The sequence below is a fragment of the Coptis chinensis genome, chromosome 4 (genome assembly GCF_015680905.1).
Source record: "Coptis chinensis isolate HL-2020 chromosome 4, ASM1568090v1, whole genome shotgun sequence".
In the NCBI taxonomy this organism is placed as follows: Eukaryota; Viridiplantae; Streptophyta; class Magnoliopsida; order Ranunculales; family Ranunculaceae; genus Coptis; species Coptis chinensis.
Genome location: NC_141459.1, coordinates 99,447,934 through 99,474,899, shown reverse-complemented (window position 1 = coordinate 99,474,899; position 26,966 = coordinate 99,447,934). Strand labels below are relative to the sequence as shown.

The following is a 26,966-nucleotide window of genomic DNA, read 5'->3' as shown; positions in this document are numbered from 1 at the left end:
GCATCTACTATTAGGGCTTAAGGGCTTCATGATTTCCTAGGAGGACATTGAACGTGGAGGCTCTACGCTTTATTTCTATTTTTCGTTAATGAAACTTTTGTATTCATCCTGAAACAGTGTACAAAAAGTAGGCGGATGTTGATAGTGGTCTTAAATCTAGTTTAGGTAGTGTGCAACAAAAAGTAGCAATCGACTGGAGAGATGAATTGGCCTGGTCTCCCTACGGTGGTTATTGTGGAGGTTCAAGTCACAATGGAAACAAGTCCTTAAATTTAATATGAAGAGCATTTGAGCAAGGAACTAACTTAGCAAAAATAAAATAATAATAATAAAAAAAAATAATAATAATAATAATAATAATAATAATAATAATAATAAATAAATAATAATAATAATAATAATAATAATAATAATAATAATAAAATTGAGCTAGGGACTGCAGAGCTAATTTCAAAAAATTTGGTGACGGTGTCATGTCATTCATATCATCTCTCACCGTATCCTCCCTCATGACCTGATTGTTTTTATGTATTACGACCACAAGACATCTTCCTTCATACTTTTCCGGATTTTTATTAAATGATCCTAGATATATTGATTTGGCTAGCTAATTGTGTTGACGATAAATGCTCCTCTTCAAATCTAGCGTAACTAATACCCAACCTAATGTTGAACGCATCTCAAACTTAGTTACTTAGTTGTGTTAAGCATCATGTCCATATTCAAATGTTCAGCGTGCCAATTTAACCAACATATCGAGCCCGATTTCTCAAAAATGACGCACTTCGTAGACTATGACGAATGGGAGTGTTACATAATGGTTTAGGAAGGGATTAAACTTTGGGAGTGAGTAAGTGACAGATGCCAAATATGGGTTGGACCAAAGCACCTGACCAAAACCTGATAGAATTGGTCAGGAAGGAAGTAAGTGTGGAATGGCAGATTTTGTGTTTGCACCAAACAAGAAATTGGTCCCAAGGCCCATTTGGGAGTGAAAATCATTCACAGAATCAGTGTTTTGGATAAACTCTCCAGGACAGATCGGGGAGAAAGTAACTCGTAAGGACATTTTTTTTTAAATCACTCACAAAGACCGGGTATATGAAAGGTCAAGTATAACCTTGACGCTAAATTAAAAACGGCTCGGGTAGATGAAATGTCAAATATACCCCTAGTGCGAAATAATAAGCGGCCCAACCGAAACGACCCAGTGTATATAGTATGAACAATCATTGTTCATACCTCATCATAAGCTATGAACAATCATTGTTCAAACCATTTATACATATTTGGGGTTTGAACAATCACTGTTCGTATGAACATTCATTGTTCATACCTTAAGATATTATATGATCAGTAAGAACACCTATTAGAGTATGCTTGATTGTGCATACCTATTGTTCATACTTTAACATGAGCTATGAACACTCATTGTGAACAATCATTATTCATACCTCAATATAATGTATGATAAGTAAGAACACATTTTGGAGTATGAACAATCATTGTTCATATCTATTTGGGGTATGAATAATCATTGTTCATATCTCAACATGAGCTATGAACACTCATTGTTCATATGAACAATCACTTTTCTTACTGATCATACATTATGTGATGTATGAACAGTATGGACACTTATTTGAGTATGAACAATCATTATTCATACCTATTATTTGGGGTATGAATTGAACAATCACTGTTCATGCATCAACATAAGCTATGAACACTCATTGTTCATACCTATTTGGGGTATAAACAATTAATGTTCATACTTCAATATAATGTATGATCAGTAATAATATTTATTGGAGTATGAACAATCATTGTAAGTACGAACAATGATTGTTCATACCTCAGCATGAACTATGAACACTCATTGTTCATACATCAACATAATATATGATCAGTAAGAACACTTATTAGAGTATGAACAATCATTGTTCATATCTATTTGAGGTATGAACAATCACTGTTCATATCTATTTGGGGTATAAACAATCACTGTTCACACATCAACGTAATGTATGATCAGTAAGAACATTTATTAGAGTATGAACAATCATTGTTCATACCTCATCATAAGCTATGAACAATCATTGTTCAAACCATTTATACCTATTTGGAGTTTGAACAATCACTGTTCGTATGAACATTCATTGTTCATACCTATTTGGGGAATAAACAATCACTGTTCATACCTTAAGATACTATATGATCAGTAAGAACACCTATTAGAGTATGCTTGATTGTCCATACTTTAACATGAGCTATGAACACTCATTGTGAACAATCATTATTCATACCTCAATATAATGTATGATAAGTAAGAACACATTTTGGAGTATGAACAATCATTGTTCATATCTAGTTGGGGTATGAATCATCATTGTTCATATCTCAACATGAGCTATGAACACTCATTGTTCATATGAACAATCACTGTTCTTACTGATCATACATTATGTGATGTATGAACAGTATGGACACTTATTTGAGTATGAACAATCATTATTCATACCTATTATTTGGGGTATGAATTGAACAATCACTGTTCATACATTAACATAAGCTATGAACACTCATTGTTCATACCTATTTGGGGTATAAACAATTAATGTTCATACTTCAATATAATGTATGATCAGTAATAATATTTATTGGAGTATGAACAATCATTGTAAGTATGAACAATGATGTAATAATATTTATTGGAGTATGAACAATCATTGTAAGTATGAACAATGATTGTTCATACCTTAACATGAACTATGAACACTCATTGTTCATACATCAACATAATGTATGATCAATAAGAACACTTATTAGAGTATGAACAATCATTGTTCATATCTATTTGGGGTATGAACAATCACTGTTCATATCTATTTGGGGTATAAACAATCACTGTTCACACATCAACGTAATGTATGATCAGTAAGAACATTTATTAGAGTATGGACAATCATTATTCATACTTATTTGGGGTATGAACAATCATTGTTCGTATCTATTTGGAGTATGAACATTCAATGTTTATACCTCAACATAATGAATAATCAGTAAGAACACATATTGGAGTATGAACACTAAATTGCTTATACCTCAACATGAGTTATGAACAATCACTGTTCATACATCAACATATTGCATGAGGTACGTTAACCTATTTGGGCATGAACAATCAATGTTCATACATCAACATAAGGTATGAACACTTATTGTTCATAGTAATGAATAATCAGTAAGAACACATATTGGAGTATGAACACTAAATTGCTTATACCTCAACATGAGTTATGAACATCACTGTTCATACATTAACATATTGCATGAGGTACGTTAACCTATTTGGGCATGAACAATCAATGTTCATACATCAACATAAGGTATTAACACTTATTGTTCATATCAAAACAAATGAAATGGTAAACGCGGAAAATATTTATTTCAAATCCGGGCTATTTGTCCTTACAAGTTATTTTCACTCGAAAATTGGTTTTCAGAGTTATTTACACCCAAAAAATGTGCTTGAGAGTGATTTTAAAAAAAACATTGGTTTTGTGGTGATTTTCACTTGCAAATGGGCCTTGGGACCAATTTCTTGTTTTAATCACTCTAAATGACATTTTTTGGGTGTAAATAACCCGAAAAACCAATTTTCGAGTGAAAATAACTTGTACGGACAAATAGCCCGGATTTGAAATAAATATTTTCCGATTTTACCCTTTCAGTCGTTTTGCTATGAACAATGAATGTTCATACCTTATGTATGTTGATGTATGAACATTTATTGTTCATATCCAAATAGGTTAACGTATCTCATACAATATGTTGAGGTATGAACAATGATTGTTCATAACTCATGTTGAGGTATAAACAATGATTGTTCATAACTCATGTTGAGGTATAAACAATGATTGTTCATACTCCAATATGTGTTATTATTGATTATACATTATGTTGAGGTATGGACATTGATTGTTTTGAAACTAAAACACAGTAATCAACATCTTTTGCTCAGCTTTGAAAATCAGCATTTTGATCACCATGATCTTGAAACTTAGACACAAACTCAAATACCATTTTCTTTATCACCTCAAAATCTATCTCATTATCACTCCCAGCAAAAACACCATTACCCAATTCATTAATTTTCTCATAACCAACAATGTAACCATCAATAATAACAACTTTTGGAAAAAAAGGGTATTGTCTAAATCAGTTGGTAATGTAACAAAAGTTGTAGAAACAAGTTTAATCTAAGAAATGTTATTGAAAGAAGTATCGATGAAGCGAAAACTTTCATCTTTTCTACTAGGCCAAGATAATGAAATAACAGACTGTAAAGAATTGTCTCTAAGCTTTTGAAGTGAAGAAGATAAAGAGAGTGAAGTTGTTATTGAGTCTTCTAAAACTTAAGCTATTTGAAGAACAATTAGGTCAGAGTGAGCAAGAGAAGTGCTAGCTTTAATGGGTTGGATAGTGAGATGAGTTTTTGTTTTGAAACGAGGTTTTGAGAAAGACGGAGAAACTAGTTTTTGTTGGAGATCAAATTGGGAAGAAAGAGATATGAGAAGGTTGAACAAAAAGCCTTGGTTGATGGGGAGTGAGTTTTAAGATGATTTTAGTTGAAAGAAAGAGAGGTGACAATTTCAAAAGAGTATATGATTTGGTGGTATACGATGTATTGGTGGTGGCAATGAGGATAGGATGGGGCAGTGGCGATTCGGGTGGGGGTGGAGGAGGAGATATATAATACTATTATCGCAAAAAATGGAAAATGGGAGGTGGGTATATAGTGACACGTGACCTTTTTTAACAGTTAAATTGTAGTCCATCGAATCAGATCTAACGGATGGTATCAATTGTAAAAAATTAAAAGTATATATGTTGTACTTTTAGGTAAGAAAAAAAAATAGGGGGAATTAGCGATACCCCCCACATTTGAAGATCATTTGCGATACCCCCTACATTTTCAACTTTCGTTAGTCAATAGTTAGTTGACCGAGTCAAACCGTTAGAAAAAAAAACTCAAAAACAAAATAAAAAACGACCTAATTAATTAGTGAAAGTTACCAAAATACCCCTCCACTATTTAATTAGGTCGATTTTTCAATAGCAGTAAACTCACGACCACTCTTTTTCCTTTTTTTTTTGTTAAAAAAACGACCTAATTAAATAGTAGAGGTTACCAAAATACCCCTCCACTATTTAATTAGGTCAATTTTTCAATAGCAATAAACTCACGACCACTCTTTTTCCTTTTTTTGTCTATTTGTTTTTCTTTTAGTAGAGGGATATTTTGGTAATTACCTCCACTATTTAATTAGGTCGTTTTTTTTAAAAAAAAGTTTTTTTCCAATGGTTTGACTCGGTCAACTAACTGTTGACTAACAAAAGTTGAAAATATGGGGGGTATCGCAAATGATTTTCAAATGTGGGGGGTATCGCAAAAGAGATCTTCAAATGTGGGGGATATCGCAAATGATCTTCAAATGGGGGGGTATCGCAAAAGAAATCTTCAAATGTACGTTGTATTTTTAGGTCATTATGTCAAATTTAAATTTATAGCTATAATCTTTAAAAGACCTATCATATTGACATCATGTAGATAATAATATCATTAGTCACTATTACCAGATATTGTTTCTCGCTTCTAACCGAAATCCATTGATTTGAAATCATAAAAAAGCTCTAGATGTACTATTTTTGTTGGCGATATGTACGTTGGCAAGTCAAGACTTTAGTTTCATAATGTAAAATAATACAGTATGAAAAACAATAGCAAATACTACTTAAAAACATTAAATCATTCTCATTAAATTCTTACCATAAATTATATCGTCACATAACATTACATTTAAAATATCATTAACTAGTACCACTCATAGTTTTCACCTCTACAACAAAACAACTAAACTAAAAAAACAAATTTTCCCAACATTGCAAAACACTTCAATCTACTCGTACTACTTGAAGCAAAGCATTGGCATGAGTCTCCATGAATATGCAACCCCATTTAGTAGCAATTAAAACCACCAAATATGACCCCATTAGTTCCCAAAAAGGAGTGTAATCTTTATGGGAGATTATAAATCTCAAATAAAGATTTAGGTTTGCTCCAAGAGCTATGAGGAGATGCATATAACATTTATTGGTTACAAATGCAATAAGACATAAAATTGAAAGATTGAGTGAAAGTAGAGAAACTACTCTCAAGTCTCCTAAGTTCAATGTTTGGATTGAGACTACTAAATGCCTAATAACTCCAATTGAAAATGTTAAGTCAACTATGGACTTAACTATTAAGTAGCCAAGGATGGCATACCCTACACTCCTAAAATCAATAGTAATATTGGGGGCAATCCAAACATTAACTACAATCTCTAGTGCACTAATTATTATTACAATTCCTATAATTATAACGATTACCAAAATTATCATATGTCAACCACAAACCTTGTCCTTAAAAAAATCTTGAATGTTGCTAATTGTAAAAAGAATTACGGAAGAGTTGAATGTTAGAATATATATATATGGGCAAGTGCCCATACTCTCCTCCAATTTGCAATAGCATTGTCATTCCAAACATCCCCCACATATTTCCATGTTGCATTCCATACACCCAACACAATAAAGTTCAATAATATCTCCACTATAAAATTATAAACACTCTCCCAAATAGCACCACACAACTCCCCAATAAAATTTCATACTTTCCCCAACATAGTAACAAATCAAGGTTTTAGTTTCAGAATGCAAAATAATACAGTATAAAAAAAGGAAAGACAAATACTACTTGAAAACATTAAATCATTCTCATTAAATTCTTACCATGAATTACATTCTCACATAACATTATATGTAAACTATCATTAGACTCCAAAACTAGTACCGCTTCTAGTTTTCACCTCTACAACAAAACAACTAAAATGAAAAAACAAATACGTTCCCAACATTGCAAAACACTTCAAACTATACGTACTACTTAAACTAAAGCATTGATATGAGTCTCCATGAATATACAACCCCATATAGTAGCAATTAAAACTATCAAATATGACCCCATTAGTGTCCAGAAAGGAGTGTAATCTTTACGCGAGATTATAAATCCCAAATAAAAATTTAGGTTTGCTCCAAGAGCTATGAGGAGATGCATATAGCCTTTATTGGTTACAAATCGAGTAAGGTATAAAATTGAAAGATGGAGTGAAAGTGGAGAAACTACTCTTAAGTCTCATAAGTTCAATGTTTGGATTGATACTACTAAAGACCTAACTCCAATTGAAAATGTTAAGTCCACCATGGACTTAACTATTGAGTAGCCAAGAATGGCATACCATGCACTCCCAAAATCAATAGTAATATTGGAGGCAATCCAAGCATGAACTACAATCTCTAGTGCACTAATTATTATTACAATTCCTATAATTATAACAATTACCAAAATTATCATATGCCAACCATGAACCTTGTCTTTCAAAAAATCTTGAATGTTGCCAATTTAAAAAAAAAAAAGGAGTGTTAGAATATAGGCAAGTGCCCATACTCTCCTCCAATTTGCAATAGCAGTGTCATTCCAAACATCCCCCACATATTTCCATGTTGCATTCTATACACCCAACACAATGAAGTTCCATAGTATCTCCACTATGAAATTCCAAACACTTTCCAAAATAGCACTACACAACTCCTCAATAAAATTTCCTACTTCCCCCAACATAGTAACAAATCATGGCTTTAGTTTCAAAATGTAAAATAATACAATATAAAAAAAGGAAGGGCAAACACTGCTTGAAAACATTAAATCATTCTCATCAAATTTTTACCATGAATTACATTCTCACATAACATTACATTTAAAATACTATTAGGCTCCAAAACTAGTACCACTCATAGTTTTCACCGTAACAACAAAACAACTAAAATGAAAAAACATAAAATTTTCCAACATTGCAAAGCACTTCAAACTACACATACTACTTAAACCAAAGCATTGGCATGAGTCTCCATGAATATGCAACCCCATATGGTAGTAATTAAAACTATTAAATATGACCCCATTAGTGCCCAAAAAGGACTGTAATCTTTATGGGAGATTATAAATTTCAAATAAAAATTTAGGTTTGCTCTAAAGCTATGAGGAGATACATATAACATTTATTGGTTACAAATTCAATAAGACATAAAATTGAAAGATGGAGTGAAAGTGGAGAAACTACTCTCAAGTCTCCTAAGTTCAATATTTGGATTGAGACTACTAAAGACCTAACTTCAATTGAAAATGTTAAGTCAACCATAGACTTAATTATTGAGTAGCCAAGAATTGCATACCCTGCACTCCCAAAATCAATAGTAATATTGAGGGCAATCCAAACATCAACTACAATCCCTAGTACGCTAATTATTATTACAATTCCTATAATTATAACGATTACCAAAATTATCGTATGCCAACCATGAACCTTGTCTTTCTAAAAATCTTGAATGTTGTCAATTGTAAAAAGAATTACGGAAGAGTTGAGTGTTAGAATATAGGCAAGCGCCCATACTCTCCTCCAATTTGCAATAGGAAATGTCATTCCAAACATCCCCCACATATTTCCATGTTGCATTCCATACACCCAACACAATGAAATTCTATAGTATCTCCACTATGAAATTCCAAACATTCTCCCAAATAGCACCACACAACTCCCCAATAAAATTTCCTACTTCCCCCAACATAATAACAAAGATTAGGATTCTTGAAGAAGAGTTTGCACAATCCACGACATCGGGTTCCCGCGAGATTGCACAATCCACAACATCGGGTTGCCGCGAGATCCCATATCCCACGCAGAGAGTTGCCGCGAAGGATTTTTTTTTTTTATTTTTTGTTTTTTTTTTTCACTTCAAATTTTGTGTATTGAACACACACGACATATGGATATCTCATTTTCTTCTTTAGAGTTTCTTTATACACTCCAATAACAACACCAAAACCTTGGAAAAAAAATATACAATCGAGACATAATTTTGTTATCTCGCGCAAATAGTTTCATATGTTATAAGAAAAACTTGTGATCAAATTAATGAAGAAGAGTTTTGATAATTAACACAAACAAAGACTCTATTTTAGTGAACACAACCATCTCGCGGCAACTAACTTTTTTTACGATGGCTATTAAAAAAAATTTAAAACAAAAAAGGGCCCACGGCAACAACCTTCCATTGGATATGGGCAACCCGATGCCGTGAGATCCCATAAAGTGGGGTGTCAATACCGCGACCCTATCTATAATACATGTGTTTAAGCAAACTTTGAAAACCTAAGAACTGCTTTCGAGACTTACCAATTTGAGTACCTATATCAAAAATTTAACTCTTGAATCAAAGAAAGTTAGCACATTGATTTTTCTCCCTACATTTTCAACCCTATATCCCTCTCTTTCAAGACACTGACAGATGAAATGAGGTTACAGGCTCATAGCCAGCAGAAGTAACCAAGCATACCAATCTAAGCTTAGGCCTGATTAGAAGACCTAAGCAGCACTTGAATTTGAAATGTTCAAAATGAATTTCAGAAGATTCTGCTAAGCTTTTTAGACATAAATTTGAAATGTTGCAATATGAAAATATCCCCGATCCATCAGTAGATAAATTAATAGAATGCAGTACACATGAATTACCAATATCAAGAAGCCAAGAACAGAGAAACAACTGTCTCATAATGCAACAAGTGGCAAGAAGAGAAAGAAACAGTGTCATAGAGCAACTAGTGTAAAAACAATACTCTATCATACAAACATTTTTTTCTCATTTGAGCAGTAAAAAGAATTTATTCCCTATTTAATCCCATTTTGCCCATAAAAGATCAGAATTGAACCTAAGACCCTTGGGCACGACCACCCAAGGCTTGTCCACTAGGCCACTGGACACCTTCAAGAGAAAATACAAGCAGACCACACTACAATATGTCAAGCTAATGTACAAGATGAGAACTAGCAGTAGAAAACTTACAAGTTGTATTCGTTTACACCCCATTTGAGATTGAGAAAATTCAAAGGGAAAAGGAACATTAGTATTATCTCACAAATATGATGTGTCCGCTTCCTGGATTTCCATCTCAGCGTCTTCAGGTGCAAACCAGATTGAGTTCCTGCAAGCTACGTATAGTACATTTCCTAACTCCTAACTGGAACATTTCCACATATCGTAAAAAAAAACCTCTGTATCTGGTCAACAGCGGTAGGCATCAAGTTCACTGTCCGCTTCACTGGCATAGCTGATACAGTACTGATAAGCAAACCAAATGAATAAAGAAGACTCATCTAAAGGTGAAAATGTATCATGGTTCTAGTTTATTGTAGAAAAATGGTATGAAGTTTCCCACCTGTGACACATCTAAATATGCATGGGTAGCAGAAGACTGCAACCACTGATGAATGTACACGCTTCTGCGAGCACAGGGGGCAAATTGTTCTGTTAGGAGGTCATGAAATTCCCTCTAAGTCGAGTATATGTCCCCCACAGAGTTAGGTTCAAATAACTGGAAAACCATTTTGACCTTAAAAATACAAATAAAAAGTGGTCCACAAATTTACCAAAGTAAATAGCAGCTATTGGATACTTTGGGATCACCAGTTGATAAATGATAATACTATAGCAGATAAAAAGACCAACTCATAATCCAAAGATCAGGAGGTGTAAGAAGGAAATATATGAGCACATGCACAGATGATAAGAGGTTAAATATGCTACAAACCGTCATCTAGTAAATATTGAAGTATATGTACTTTATTGTTGTGTGACTGCATGACCAAAAGCATTAGCATTAAAGGCTACTGCTTGGACCACGGACCAGATAGTTGTAATGGACATAATGAGTGAAAAGGTACATGACCATACTTTTGGAGGTGGAGGATATACAGTAGGAGCCGACAATCTTTCTTCAGAAGACTGGTACTACCACTCCCTCATCTGTAAGAGTTCCATTACAGTGGTAGTTTCAAACTTTTACGACGGAGGACATCCATTTGAAGAGAAAGAAGAAGCATCAATTTTGTAATTTGGAAAACTGAACTTCTAAACATGTATCTTCCCAAACAACGTTTGAATGCATTGACGTCACTGAAAACATAAATGGAAATATATCAGCAATATTCCCATGCTCATAGAAGTGTCAATAATCATCTTGCTTAGTAGAGAAATTCTAACTTTTTCAAGACCCTGAGGACAAAAAAGCAATCTGACTTCCCTCCTTGATTTTCCCATTAAAAAAGGTAAATTAATATTAAAATTTCAAGAAGAACTACGTCTGTTTCCACCTACTGATAGATCGAGCAAGAAACTTTCATGGATATAATGACATACTTTCATACGAAGAAGCACATTCTTTATGCGACACTTAACTTGTCGTCTCACCTTGCATTCCATTGTGCTCCTAACTGGAACGTAAAAAGACTGAGTGCAGCGCATGTACTGAAAAATTATAAAACCATTTGTATGAGAAACTTTTATTGAAGCCATATACTATTAGACTATTAGTGAAACGTAAATGATAGACAATATATACCTTTAACTCCATGAAGTCTATCACACTCCCGACTCCTTTTATTTGAAATCCTAGAAGAAGTGTCCATCTACCTTGACATCAAAACGTAAAATAACATAAAATACAAGGTTCATTGAGCTTTGGAAAGAAAAGATGACAAGTGTTTATCTATATATAGTTGTCCACTACGACCTATTTTTAAGGACATAAAAGGAAATATATGCTTATAGCCATGTTCTAATGACATCAACTTTCACTCAGTTATGAAGATAAATTGATTAAAAAGGAAATCAATAGAAAAATAATATATAGGTAAGCATGGATACTTGAATATCTGCTTTTGATTTAGTAAAGCCCCTCATCGTCTGATACTAAGCTAATTGGTTAAATTAATCATCTTTCAAGTGCAATTGTGTGGAAACTTTGGAAGCAGAGGAACTTGAGGATCTTCGAAGCATAAAGAGACGGCCTTACACAATATAAAGGAGGAGATCACAGAGACTTTGTATGATTGGTATTGTGCTTGTCCGATCTTTAAAGGGGTGATGTTTATCCATTGGAACACTCTTGTAACATAGGTGTTAACACTTGAGCAGTCTAGTAGCCTTGAGGCTCATATACTATATTGTATTATGTAACCTTATATTTAAATAGATTGGAATGGATTTTACCAATCAAAAGAAATATCAGAGTCAAGCTCCACTTTTCCCTTTGTTCCTCCCCCCATCTGTTAGCGTTTCCAGATTTCGCATCAAAGAAGTAATTTATGTTACAAGGACATGGCATATTATAAAAATAATCTTTTTCTGTACATGCGACAACGGACACATTTTGTATCTGATATACCTCAATATTTTGCTATTTCACCGTGTCAGAAACTTCGTATCCGTGTCGGATACGGACATACGCATATATCAATGTCAATGTAACTGAGGAAATAATTTAGAGGTCATTTTCAGTTTACCTTTCATGAATAACTTACCACACCAACAGCGCATTCTGAAAACTATGTTATACTACAACATAACCAAGCCTTACTAATGACTTAAATGTTTCATCAATCTGTAATTGACGGAAAACATATAATACTTAAGTAGTCGTACAACAAAAATATGGAAACAATATGAATGACCTTACTGCTGAAATTAAAACCAAAATAATACCTACGATAAGTGTAGCTTACTGACAAGAGCAACTAAAAATTACCTTCGTTGCCAGCATGAATCCATGGATGCACCAAATCACCAATGATTGCCTCAATCCTCTTTCAAGCATGTGCCCATCAAGAAGCTTCAGTACTCAAAGCTCCTGAGGTAACATGAGAAGTTTAACTGGTAACATCAAAATAGTCACACTGGGTACCCAGAGAATAGCATGAATTGTAGCTTCCCTGTTCCCTATCTTAGTTGAAAATATGATAGAATGCAACTTCGATTTGAAAATTGGGAAAGAGACAAAAAAACAAATATACCTAGACACACACATAGTATCTATAAACCTGTTCCAGGACGCAAGGCCAAGACAGTCTTAAATGAACCCACTAAAGCACAAAAGAGAGATTGCTAAAAAACATGAAGATTGTACCAAAAGAGAGAACTCTATGGTGCTTCTATAATCCAGAATGATGAAGTCTATCACCTGATTTCATACGAGGACTGTCCTTGCCCACTTTTAACATCACTGCTCTCCTTCGCAAGCCATACGCAGACTCTGCAAAAGAAGCCTCTGCAATCAAGTTCACCAACAAAAAAACAAAACAAGCATGAAATGACTAGGGAAGTAATGACTACAGTTTAGGATATCTATTCAATTAATTCAATCTTATCAAGACCAACCAACTGAAAAGTATTTGAAAGAAACCCAAACTCCCCAAGATGTCAGCCAACAGCAAAGTGCAACAATCACTCCAAGAATGTACAGATGACATGCATATGACAATATGGCCGAATACTACAATCTCACATGGATGACATGTGCATAAGAGAAATGAACAAGAGTAGTATGATCCAACGTAAATGACGTGGAGATGATAATACGTCCAAACACCACATCTCACCAGGACTTTGTCATGCACGTATTTGTCACTTCATAGCTTACCCAATCTCAAATATATGTTTTTGTTCATCAAGAATGTAGAGAAAATTCTGTTTCACGGTCGAGGCGCCAAGCTTTCAGAGTGGCGACTTCGCCACTACTCCAGATGATTTAGATACAGCGCTCAAAAAGCGCGCCCGCTCATGGCTTTAAGGCGCCCCGCGCTTCCAGATAGTAAGCGCGCCAGCTCCAGTCTTTTGCGGGCCTCGCTTCAGAAGAAACGCGATTTTGGTTTTGGTATAAAATCAAAATCAGTTTTTTGGAAAAACCTAACTTTTCCAAAACTAAGAAAGAGATTGATTACAAGAGAACAATTCTTTGTGAGTTGAGTGTTCATTCTTTGTGAGTGAATTGAGAGAGACTTGTAATCGCCACTCGGGGACATCTAGTAAAGCTTGGAACTCGCGAATGTGGAAGGAAGTAAGGCAAATTGCCGAACCACGATATATATCTCGTCTTGTGGTTTGTTCTTCTTTTACATTGATTGTTTTATTTCATATACTTGTTATTTGATATTGAGAAGTGTTGGGATATTGCTTGGAGGGTGTTGAAGTCTTGTCTATTGAGAAAGATCAATCTTTGTGTAGGATTGATCCGTTTGGTGTGGGTAACGTTGTTTTCGCAGATTAATTATTCACAACAATTGGTATCGGGCGTAGTATATCGACCCAGGATTTTGAGTTTAGTACTAAAAATTTGTGTAGACAAGGTGTTCGATTAAATTCGAGGTGAAACGGTTTCTTTTGGGTTATTGTGTGTAACTTGAAAGATGGCTCCCAAGATGTCAAACAAAGGTTTGAAGTAGAGAAGTTTAATGGGAAGAATAACTTTGGGATTTGGCAAGTCCAAGTAAAAGGACATCCTCATCCAACAAGGTTTGCACAAGGCTTTGAAGCGGGATTAAATCTAAGGCGGCGAAAGTATGAGTAATGATGATTGGGAAGAGTTCGATCTTGAGGGCTTGTTCATCAATCGGTTATGTCTTGCTAATGAGGTCATGTATAGTGTGATGGGAGAAAAAATACGCTGCCGGTATTTGACTCAAACTAGAAGTCTATGTATATGACCAAGAGCATGATGAACAAGATGTACCTTAAAGCGTCTTTATCGGTATTATGATGGTCGATGGTTCAACGATGCAAGAGCACGTGAGTGAGTTCACGACGCGTCTAGCGGATTATTTGAATGTTGGTATGAAGATGGATGATGAGGATCAAGCGGCATGTTTAATATTCTCCTTGCGAGAAAAGCTATGAGCATCTAATGACTACATTCATGAACGAGAGAAGTCGTCGATCTTGACGAAGTTCAGAGAGTGCTCTTCTTTCTTATGAGTTAATGAAGAAGACACGTGTAGAGAATAGCATTGATGCAAGTCAGGGGCTAGTGGCAAGAGGAAATTCGTCTGAACAGAATTATTCAAGTAATGATAATTCTAGGTCCAAGTCAAAGAAGCCTTTAAAACATGTACATTCTTTACAATTGCAATGAAAAAGGACATTACGCAAGTAATTGTCCCCACCAAGAAAGAGAACAAGAGAGATGGTGGAAGAAGAAAGGTAAGGCAAAATTTGAGGCAAATTATGGCCCGGAGCTCTGAAGAGGATGAGTTCAATCTTTGTGTGTCCACACAAGACTATATGACCGAGAGGTGGATTCTTGATTCCGGATGTTCCTATCATATGTGCCCGAATAGAAAGTGGTTTACTTCTTATGAGAGCATTGATGGTGGTTCTGTTTTAATGGGTAATGGCGTTGCTTTTGTAAGGCGATAGGAATTGGAACTATCTGGTCAAGATGTATGATGGTGTAGTGAGGACTCTAACCGATGTGAGACATGTTCCGAGCTAAAGAAAAGTCTTATTTCTCTTGGTACCTTGGATTCCAAAGGCCACAAGTTTGTGAAGGTGGAGTCCTAAATATTGTTAATGGCTCTTTAATTGTTATGAAGGGTCAAAAATATGGAACCTTGTATACTACGATTGGTAGTACGGTGATAGGCGATGTAGCGATGGAGTGCATGTAGTAATGATTCTAAGTGCACTAAGATGTGGCATATCGTTTAGGGCATATGAGTGAAAAGGGTTTGTCCGAAGCCAGGTAAGAGGGTTCTTGAAGAACTTGAAGAAGCCAAGTATGGGGTTACGTGAGCATTGCGCCTATGGGGAAGCGATGCAGAGTCAAGTTCAAGTCAAGCAAGCACCACGACATAAGGCATCCTTGATTATGTGCATACGGATGTTTGGGGACCCTCGGGGTGGCTTCCAAGGGAGGTAACCGCTATTATGTCTCATTCATTGATGATCATACTCGTATGTGTGGGTGTATATGATGAAATCGAAAAGATGAAGTGTTTGAGACATTTAAGAAGTGGAAGGCAAGGGTTGAGAATCGCATGAGATAGGAAGGTAAAGACATTACGGTCCCGACAATGGTAATCGAAAGTATACCTATGGACCTTTCCAAGAGTTAAATGCGGGCTGAAATGCGAGGAATTGCCGCATTAATCGGATGACCGCGGGCACGCAACGAGAATGGAATGGCGAGAGAGGATGAATAGAACTTTGCTTGAAAGAGCAAGATGTTTATTGTCTAATGCCGTCCAGGCAAAGACTATTGGGCGGATGCAGTGTCCATGGCGTGTTACCGCACAATAGGTCACCGATTACCCGGCTATAGATTGCAGGACACCTTATGAGGTGTGGTCGTAACCCAGTGATTATAGTATCTTCGCGAGTGTTTGGATCGACGACTTACTACCATGTGAGGGACAAAGAAAGCTAGATCCTAGAGCTAAGAAGGCCATATTCTTAGAAGTTTCGCGAAATGGGGTAAAGGGATACAGATTGTGGTGTCTAGAAGCCCACAAGTTCCCTGGGTGACAGAGATGTTACTTTTGATGAGACTTCCGTGTTATCTTCAAGAAGCCAGGAAGAAGCCGGGCAGAATGGTGAGTCCATAGTGGGTTCGCTTACCGAGCTTGAGGCAGGTTGTCACGATCGCCAGGATGATTGGGTTAGATCATGATGAGGTACCAAATCATGGAACCACAAAAAACGAAAAAAAGAAGAGCAAGAGCATCCGCGAACTTGTAGTGGCCGACCCTAAGCCACGAGACAAGTTAAAGAAGTGCACAAAGTATGGGCACGGAAGCGGGGAGTGAAACACTATGGTCGTGGATTTAGTGGCATATGCACCGAACATCTCGAAGATGATGAGCCGGATAGCTTCAAGGAAGTCGTTAGAGATGCTCATTACGAGATTGGTTGGTTAGTAGCTATGCAAGCAGAGATGGAATCTCTTGATAAAAATCACACATGGGACCTAGTTTTATTGCCAAAGGGGCAAAAGACTATCGGGCGATAAATGGGTGTTCGGAAAGAAAGAGGTCCTTCCCGAAGTCCGACAAGATCGGGTACAAGGCAAAGAGTGGTAGCAAAGGGTTTTTCACGAAGGAAGGAGTCGACTACAATGAGGTATTTTCCCGGTGGTCAAACATCGCCCATTCGTGTGTTATTAAGTTTAGTTGCTCACTTATTTGGGAGTTAGAGCAACTTGATGTGAAAACCCGCTTTCTTGCATGGGGACTTGGAAGAAGAGATCTATATGAGACAACCCGAAGGGTTTGTCGTTTCTTGAAAGAAGATTATGTATGCAAATTGAATCGGGTCACTTTATGCGGGTTAAAGCAATCGCCTGCAATGGTACAAGCGCTTTGACACATTCATGATGCAACATGAGTACACCCGGGTAAGTATATGAGCTGTGTCTACTTTAGAAGGCTTCGTGGTAATGACTTCATCTATCTCCCGCTTTATGTGGATGACATGCTTATTGCTTCCAAAAGCATGGTGGAGATAGACAAGTTGAAATCTCAACTTAGCTCTCGAGTTTGGGATGAAAGACTTAGGTGGAGCCAAGAAGATACCGGGCATGGAGATTGAGAGATAGGAAGAAGCGACGGATAGTTGTATCTCGGAAGAAATACATTCGAAGTAATTTCTCGATTTGGTATGGAGAATGCAAAGTCGGTTTCTACTCCTTTTATTTGGGCATTTTAGGCTTTTCGCCTAAGTTCTCTCGATTCGGTGGAGGAACAAAAGCATATGGCTAATGTTCCTTACGCAAGTGCCGTGGGTAGTTTGATGTATGCTATGGTGTGCACGCCCGGACATTTTCAAGTTAGTGTTGTGGCGTGTATATGGCAAATCTCGGGAAGCGGCATTGGGAGGCGATGAAATGGGTACTAAGGTACTTGAAGGGTACTTTGGATGTGGGACTAGCTTATGGTGGAGGCATTTGTTATGTCGGTGGGTTTGTGGATTTCGATTATCTGGGTGATCTAGATAGACGACGATCGACCACCGGTTATGTGTTTATGATGCATGGTGCACCGTTAGTTGGAGGTCTATGCTACATGCTACAGTTGCTCTATCTACTACTGAGGCAGAGTATATGGCAGTGGCAGAGGCAGTGAAAGAGGCACTATGGCTTCGAGGTCTTCTAGATGATTTGGGTATTGAAGCGTAATGTAACGTTGTTGCGGTGTATTGCGGATGATCGAAAGTGCTATTCATTTGGCGAAGAACCAAGTTCATCATGGTCGGACCAAGCATATTGATGTCCGATATCACTTTATACGGGATGTCGTTGAGGATGGTGATGTAGCACTTGAGAAAGTAGACACCCATGACAACCCTCGGGCCGATATGTCGAATTTTAAAGTTGTCACCGGAGTTAAGTTCCAACACCGTTTGGACTTGCTCCAAATCCTACATGTTTGAAAGAGCCCGTGTGGGCATAGCCGCCAGGCGCGGCGGATCGCGAAGTCTTCCTTTGGCCGGAGGTGTTCCTACTTTGGATGTGATCTTCTTTGGATGTGTTCGGCTTGGTTTTATGTGTTAAAACCTCACCGAGGTGGAGAATGTAGAAAATTCTGTTTCTCACGGCCGAAGCGCCAGAGGCCAGAGCTGGCGACTTCGCCACTACCCGATGATTTAAGCGCGCCAGCGCTCAAAGCGCGCCCGCGCTCATGGCTTTAAAAGGTGGCGCCGGCCCGGCCAGAGTAAGAGGCGCTCGCCGGCCAGTCTTTTGCGGGCCTCGCTACAGTAACCGCGATTTTTGGTTTTTTGGTATAAAATCAAAATCAGTTTTTTGGAAAAACCTAACTTTTCCAAAACTAAGAAAGAGAGTGATTACAAGAGAACAATTCTTTGTGAGTTGAGTGTTCATTCTTTGTGAGTGAATTGAGAGAGACTTGTAATCGCCATCTCGGGACATCTAGTAAAGCTTGGAACTTCGTGATGTGGAAGTAGGCAAATTGCCGAAATTTATATATATCTCGTCTTGTGGTTTGTTCTTCTTTTACATTGATTGTTTTATTTCATATACTTGTTATTTGATATTGAGAAGTGTTGGGATATTGCTTGGAGGGTGTTGAAGTCTTGTCTATTGAGAAAGATCAATCTTTGTGTAGGATTGATCCGTTTGGTGTGGGTAACGTTGTTTCCGCAGTTAATTATTCACAACAAAGAACATATGAGCCTGCGGGTCAACGGTTGGTTAGTTGTATGTGTAGTCTCCCTGTCAGGTGTGGGAGGTTGTAGGTTCAAAGCTCGTTATCAACAACCAGGAAATTTTACTTATGTAACTCACATAAGTCAATCGTAAACAACTAGCCCTCGGACTTGATCCGCAAGAGCCAATTTGGCTACCCTTTCGGGTTGATGCCTTTGCGACATGGAGCTGGCATGACTGCCATCAACTTGATCAATGACAATTTTCTACCATCCCAATGCCACCTTTTTCTCTAGTACATCCACATCATTAGAATGAAAGGACAATGAGGTTGAATCTCTTGCTTATTGGGTTTCTACTAGAAACAAAAGGAGGAAACCCCTTTAATGGATTGCACCACGACACGCTCAAACCTCAACTCTTTGATCCATCACCAAGCCAAACAAGGGGTTGCTCCAATGCTCCCTATAACGAACTACACTATTTTACTGTTCTTTTGTTTCCTAATCAAACAAGACAATGTGGCAATCTCTAAAACACTTGAAAACACAAGCAATAACTCTAAATTACACAAACAGAGAAGAAAAGCAAACATGTAGTTCTTAAGCTGTGAGTTTCAAGGACCAACCAACAGTGCAAAGAACTCATCATAATACAAAACAAAGAAAAGGTCATGTCTTCTCAAAACCAAAACCCAGACCATAAATATACTAAAAACACCAAAAAAAAATCGTAAATTCAGAAGAGGCAAATAAGTATAAAGGTAACTTACACCAATGGAGTTGGTGTGCTGCTGACCCACTTGAAATAACATTTTTTGAGATGAAAGCTATGTTTGCAGTTGGATCCTCGAAGTTAAGTGTTGGTGTTTTAGCTCAAATGAAGAAGACAAATGTCTGAAAAAATGCCAGAGTCGAAATCTTCGATGTGTCGTTCACACGTAACGAATTACAAGTTGCCAATTTTCGTGGAAATTTAAATGTCTGAAATCTCAGAACTTGTCATCGAAGTTTCTACATTATCAGACTGATATGTCGGTAATATGGTCAGACCCACATTGGAGGGTCATTATTCCAACACTAAAACTCGTTTGCAGTGGGGCTGCATGCGGGCTGCCATATGCGCATAAGTCGAAAGCCACTTTATTTCCACTGGTCATGTTCCAAACCTCTCTGAAAGTGAGTTTATCTGGTACTGTCCGACGAGCATATTTACTAAAAGTGTTCTCTAAATTTACTAGCATGTACCTGCATCCACAAAAAAAATCCTGTGACTCTAAAAATGGATGCCATAGTAAGGGATTAGAAAAGGGGCACATGATTTTGAGTCCATTCAGGCTGGATTTCTATTTTGTCCCAACTTAGAGACAGAACCCAAGAGCCTGATTAAGACGCTCTTTCCTGAACACTACATTGGGATTACTTTGAATTGGCACCTGATCAGTTAGAGCACAAGCCTAACCATGTATGTCTTGGGCTCAAGCATGGGATTGCTTCATGTAGTGGGTTTTTGAGCTGGCCCGGCTCGGTTTGGATCAAATGTGAGAGGGCGAGGGGCTAGGTGCTTTTTCTTGGACAGTTTTTGGGCTGAATTCGTACTATATGCTGGGTTCAGTGGGTTTTACGTCTCACCTTCCTTCAGTATCATAAGTTCCAGAATCACTGCCATGCTTAGCCTTGTGAATGTTGTGAACGTATATTGGTAAGAAAGGAGAAGGTAACAATCCTTGCCACAAGAAACCATCAGTGGATGAAGGTAACCGTAAAAACGTAAGAGATTGCAACCAATGCAAATGTTGCAAGATTGAAAAGTTGCCAGTCACGCACTAAGAATATTTGTTTTCTGTTATATGGTTCTTCTAATTACACTTCCTACGTTCCTATACATTTGTTTTAGTAATAAAATGGAAACTCTTGGCCAAAATAATTGATCAAAGCCTAAAACTGAAATTTTATATACTTCGTTTATACTGTAATAAAATTAATGTAGTTCCAAATTAATTCTATCAAATAGGTAGACAGTTCTCCAATTATGTTCCAATAAAAATTCGAATTTAATTCCACAACATTATGTAGAAAACTTCCAATAACAATAAGGAGCGAAATCATATGAAATAATCTCTGTGGTTACAATGGTTCTTGTTTTTTCCCTTTTGCTAAGGAAGTTGGAATTTCGCAATGGTTTCCTGGTTTACACCTTATCACTTTTTACTTGTGCTATGGAGAACTTGTAAAATAAGTCGGTTTTCGACGTAAAAGGTTTTGGACTCTCTTGACGAGGCCTTACCAATACGACAGACACCAAATGTCGATCAAAAAGACCACAAACTTAAATTTGGTGCTTTATAAGTGAGGCAAAAATCGCAAAATGCATTGCATTAGTACACTACACACTGAGGTATTAGTGCCTGAGTTGCGCCAAAGGCATGACACGCACAAAAATTGTAGCTAATTTGGATTGCAATTTTGGTCATTTCAATTTTGTTAGTTGCACTATACTTGAGCCCACTAACGACAGTGGATCACTTGATTGATTTACCAAATGTATCTACTCATTTGACTAATAAAAAAAAAATCAGCATCAAAATCACGCATACTGTATATAGCTAAGTACGTGACTCGATCTGAACGTGACTATGAACAAGGTTGGTCGACCGAAGAAGGAACTTATCGGTAGGGTAGCATAGCTTAAAGCACCATTGATGAGAAAGCCATAATAAAAGAAGCGATGACATTGAACCCAATTTTCCTTAATCCTAAAAGAATATAGAATGATGATAAATTCAGTTAACCACAAAATGACAAAATCAAATTTGGATGATGATAAAATGAAGATGCAAATTGAGCTACCTCCCTAAGTTTCCCAAGGGTAAATAATGCCATTATCATCTACATCAAAGAACGCAATATATATGTTGCTGCATGACACTGATGTTGTAATGCTTATTTCCCCAAGTTCCATTAGGGTGATCACTATCATGTGCGATCAAAGCTCTAGCCAAATCTAACATCCATACAAACATAACCATCATAAATTCGCCATTTCTTATGTTGGACTCACACAATTGAAAAAACAACAATCAATAATTTACAAGGCCTGGGAAGATGTTGTTCCAAATCAGTTCTAACAGGACATTCAGCAGTAACTGGTGCTTGTGGTGCTACAAATTCGGGCTAATCAGATGTTTAAAAACCGCTTTGTCGGGTTGTTTCTTCTGGATCATCACCTAAAGGTGCCTTCCGAGAAATACCAATTTGAGTACTTGCTGTATCTAAATTTAGAAAGTTAGCACATTGAATTTTCTCCCTTCTCCCTACATTTTTTTTTTCAAGGCGGTTACAGGCAGCAGCAGGAGTAACCAAGCATACCAATCTAAGGTTAGGACTGATTGGAAGACCTAAGAAGCACTTGAGTTTGAAATGTTCAAAATGAACTTCAAAAGATTCTGCCAAGCTTTTTAGACATGACTTTGATATGCTCAAATATATGAAAATATCCCACCGGTAGATAAATTAATATAATTCAGTACACATAAATTACCATTATCAAAAAGCCAAGAACAGAGAAACACTGTCTCATAATGAAAAGTGGCATGAAGAGGGAAAGAAACATAGTGTCGAGTGTAAAAATTTCTTTTAAACAGTTAAAACAATTTATTCCGTAACCCCTTAAATCCCATTTTGCCCATACGAAGTAAAGAAGGGAATTGAACCTAAGACCTTGGGCCCGACTTCCCTAGGCTTGTCCACCCACTAGGCCACTGGACACCTTCAACCCTGCACTGTCATATCTGAAGAGTACTTCACTACTTCATATTGAAGACAAAATATGGAACAAAGTCTTCTTGCACTCGGCAAACATAGATTATGTGTCTATTGTTAATTGTTATTACACTATCACCGTAGCATTCCATACAGTTCAATTAAAATTCCACAGCTCCTGCCCCTCCTTTTCTGCCAATTCGTCAATTCCGATCCTAGCTCATCTTACCGGAGGCATCTTCTCTAGCTTTGGCACAGTACTCGAATAAGCTACCATCAAAGCAACGCCTCACAGCTTCTTTAGATAAAAAACCTTCTTCATCTCTTGCCAAGACATACAGTAGTCCCCACTCCAATTTGGCTGAAATCCTGCAAACAACATTTACACGTTCCATTTACAAACTGGTGGATAGAATATCATGTATCAAATTAAACATCAGAAAATATCAGTAATCCAAGAACACTTCAAAATAAGTTGCACTAACCAGCCAAATAAGTCGAAAGCAACTTTGTTTCCGCTGGTCATGTTCCAAACCTCTCTGAAAGTGAGTTTATCTGGTACTGTCCGAGCATATTTACTGAAAGTGTTCTCTAGATTCACTGGCATGTACCTGCATGCATAAAACGGAAAATTCAGCGACACCCAAACAATTTTGGATCCAATAACAAAATGTGAGTGGTGGTTGTAAAGGTCACATGGTTCATGGTCCATTATTCAAGTCCAATCAGGCTGGACCTGGATTTGTCAAGCTTGAGGACAGAACCTAAAAAGTCTGATTAGTATTTTCCATGTATGGATCATGTATGGAATTGGGCCTTTGTGCTGGCTGCGTTTGGAGTTTGGACCAAGTGCTAAATCTAGTTGTTGATTTGTTGGACAGTTTTGGGCTGAATTCGTACAATATGCTAGGTTCTATGTCCCTCACCTTCCTTCAGTGTCATAAGTTCCAGTGTCACTACCATGCTTAGCTTTGTGAATGTTGTGAATATAAATTGGAAGGAATGGAGAAGGAAGCCATCCCTGCAAGAACAAGAAAACATGGGTAAAAAGAAGGCAACAATGAAAATGTAAAAGATTGCAACTGCCAACCAAAGAAAAATGTTACATGATTGAAACAATGCCAGCACTAAAGAACAATATATAGTTCTTGTAAACCGGTTCCGATCCTGTAATCCATTTGTCTCGACTTGGTAGACATTTTCAAAAGGAGTCTTTAAATTGGTGAAATTAATCAAAATCCTGGAAACCAAATTTCTATACTCCAAATTAAGTCAGGTAAAGAATTCCTATCATGTTTTATATAGGATTCAAATTACAACCCCCTTAACATTGTATGGATCGTTTACAAAGACTGAGCAAAAGTATATCAATTCTTTGTGTTCTATATCAATTTTGAGATTGTACTACGGTCTAAGGAGAACTTGTAAAATAATCCGTTTTCGACCATACTGATTAACTTAGGAATAAGACAGAGACCAAATTTTGGTTCTTTACAAGTGAGGCAAAAGGCACGACTATAGTTCGGCTACCAGTGGTTCGGTTTCGATTTAAAAATTCAGAAAACCGTAATGGTTTTGTATCGGTTGGGTTTCAGTCCAAAACCGATCAGTAGGGAACACCCCTAGCTATAGTACACTGAAGGCATTAGTGCTCCTGCCAAAGGCATTGGCAGTTAGAGACACGCACTAGCCTTAAACCTTGGAGTTAGGATTTATACTATATACATATGGAGACGTGGAGTTATGGCCACTAACTCTGGCCATAAACTGATTTACTTATTTGACCAAATATACTTATTTGAAATATTTGATCAAATTCCCCTTGTCATTTGACTAATCCAAAATCTTATTAAAATCATACTAATGTTCGTATCAAAATTTGATTAAGAAGGAACTTACAGGCAGAGTAGCATAGCTTAAAGCACCATTGATAAGGATGGCGAAGATAAAAGAAGCAATGAAATTGAACCCAATTTTCCTTAATCCTAAAACAAATTATAAGAAATCAAAATAAGTACCCAAAAAAGACAAAATCAAGTAATTTGTATATGATGGTGATAAATTGAACATGCAAAATGAGTTACCTCCATAAGTTTCCCAAGGGTAAATAATACCATTGTCATCTAGATCAAAGAAAGCAACATGTTGTTGCATAACACTCATGTTGTAATGCTTATGTCCCCATGTTCCATTAGGGTGATCAGTATCAGGTGCAATTAAAGCTCTAGCCAAATCTAATATCCATACAATGATACAAACATGATCATCATAAATTTTCCATTTCTTATGTTCAACTCAAAACTTTTAAAACACACACAAAATTAATAACTTACAAGGCTTAGGAAGATGTTGTTCCAAATCAGCTCTAACAGGACGCTCAGCAGTAACTGGTGCTTGTGGTGCTACAAATTCTAAACTATCATTTTTAGTCACACGATCAACCACATCCGTTGGATGAACCTTGAGTTCAGTAGTCACTGGAATTGGACGTACCACAACTTCTGTACTAGCTTTCTTTGCTGTCTCCGCCATATTTCTCACTAAATTTCTCTCTCTCTCTCCACAAAGATTTCACACTAGTATCGATGGACTCATTGTTTTTGAACTTATAAAGGAGAGTTGAGTTAATCACAATAGTTGAAACTGTGAATGTGTTTGACACGTTGATTGAGTCGTAAATTGACACATAAGTATTAGTATTGCCAGTTGGGAAAATGCATGCATGGGTGTCAGAAGGTGTTATCTCGTGACACTGTTTTGGTTACATGGGGCATTTGGCATTTGATCCAATCCTTACGGTTTTGGTTATGAACGAGAGTCCTAATGTAGAGCAGCAGTTTCAGAATGTTAAGTTGGTCTATGCTAGTTCATAGGTGTGTAACTGCGTTTTATGGTCTAGTGATCCTTATTTTGGGTGGGGATGCATGAGTAATTATATCCTTTGCTCTCAATGATTTGGTTCACAGTCTTCAAAGCGGATAACATATATGGTTTAATCTTATATATAATGGAAAAACTTGCCCCCGTTATTAGTCTCCGTATTCTCCTTTTTATACCAAGATTTTTAATCTAAAGGGTACCCGAAAGTTTCACCCATAAAATTTTGGGATAGCACTACTTTCGAGGGTAAATACGCATTTCTTTTTTGTTTATTCTCGGATTTAAAAGGAAACTCATCACGAAAAACAAACGTATTAAAGTTTGTTTAAGAACAGGACGCTTTTGTTTATTCTCCCAAAACAAAGTATTAAGAAGGAACTTAATGGGGAGCTGAGTGCGGAAATAAACCCGCACTTTGAAATGGAAGAGAGGAAAGGAGTATGACAAACCACGGGCTGCGCATCTTCAATAGCTCAAGCAATACCTTCTCGGGGATGGCTTAATCTCAACCCGTTAGGGCTTATTGTTTGAGCAGAGATGTGAATGAAGGATCCAAGATTTCTATCAATGAAATAGATAAGACTCTATCACCGGGGATGGCAACACCACGACCCGAGTTGCAATTCTCGAGATTAAAAAGGATCGTAGTGACCCGGACTCACGACCGCAATTATGGAAGGTAATTACTTCTATCTTATATCTCTAAGTCGATAGAAGTAAATGCAACAAGTATGTCAATGCCTACTACCCAATCGAGTTTCAGCCTTTGGGCCCCGATTACCATTTTTTCAACCTCCGCTTTGTGCAAGATGAAGTTCGGTTTTCGCGAACATGGCATGTTGCCGGTGGTCTCAAGCATCGCCGCCTACGTGTCTTCTACTCTGAATATGAACCCATTTGGTGTCATTGGAGTAAATCAGATATCTTGCAATGATGTACACAGCTTTTAGTCAGATGAACAAGTTTGACATGCCGTTTTGCGGTGGGGACGAAGGCGAGTTTCGTGTGTACATTTAGTTTAAGGTAACAACACAAGTATGCAAATGGTGCATTTTCCATTTGATTTGTCCATTTTTATATCTTAGTCATAAACTAGATTAGATGGTGTGTAAGCCACCTAATTTGGCGAATAGGATCAATTTTGGTTTTATTTATTTATTATTTATTTTTTATGA

The 26,966-nt window shown here is 37.0% G+C and overlaps 1 protein-coding gene, 1 long non-coding RNA gene and 1 pseudogene across 8 annotated transcripts; all 3 read right to left on the bottom strand.

The window, feature by feature from the left end:
• Positions 1–22,938, bottom strand: part of LOC147506155 (peroxygenase-like) — a 29,900-nt pseudogene extending 6,962 nt beyond the window's left edge.
• On the bottom strand, positions 9,840–20,203 carry LOC147506156 (uncharacterized). Of its 7 annotated transcripts, none has more exons than XR_015193600.1 (8): positions 19,923–20,203; positions 13,178–13,249; positions 12,746–12,847; positions 12,014–12,601; positions 11,561–11,627; positions 11,410–11,466; positions 10,590–11,115; positions 9,840–10,442 (listed from the first exon to the last, which is right to left on the bottom strand). It is a non-coding gene; the product is annotated as an uncharacterized LOC147506156 (long non-coding RNA). The 7 variants fall into 7 exon arrangements; XR_015193603.1 differs by lacking the exon at positions 12,014–12,601 and having other exon boundaries at positions 9,840–10,281; positions 10,379–10,442; positions 19,923–20,198; XR_015193602.1 differs by lacking the exon at positions 12,014–12,601 and having other exon boundaries at positions 11,561–11,631; positions 19,923–20,201.
• LOC147506154 (peroxygenase-like) lies at positions 22,938–25,573 on the bottom strand. Its single transcript, XM_086558425.1, has 6 exons — positions 25,245–25,573; positions 24,996–25,145; positions 24,811–24,896; positions 23,838–23,932; positions 23,397–23,522; positions 22,938–23,280 (listed from the first exon to the last, which is right to left on the bottom strand). The coding sequence occupies exons 1-6, from the start codon at positions 25,441–25,443 to the stop codon at positions 23,127–23,129; spliced, it is 810 nt and encodes a 269-aa protein (XP_086414551.1). The 5' UTR covers positions 25,444–25,573; the 3' UTR covers positions 22,938–23,126.
• Positions 25,574–26,966: the final 1,393 nt, after the last annotated feature.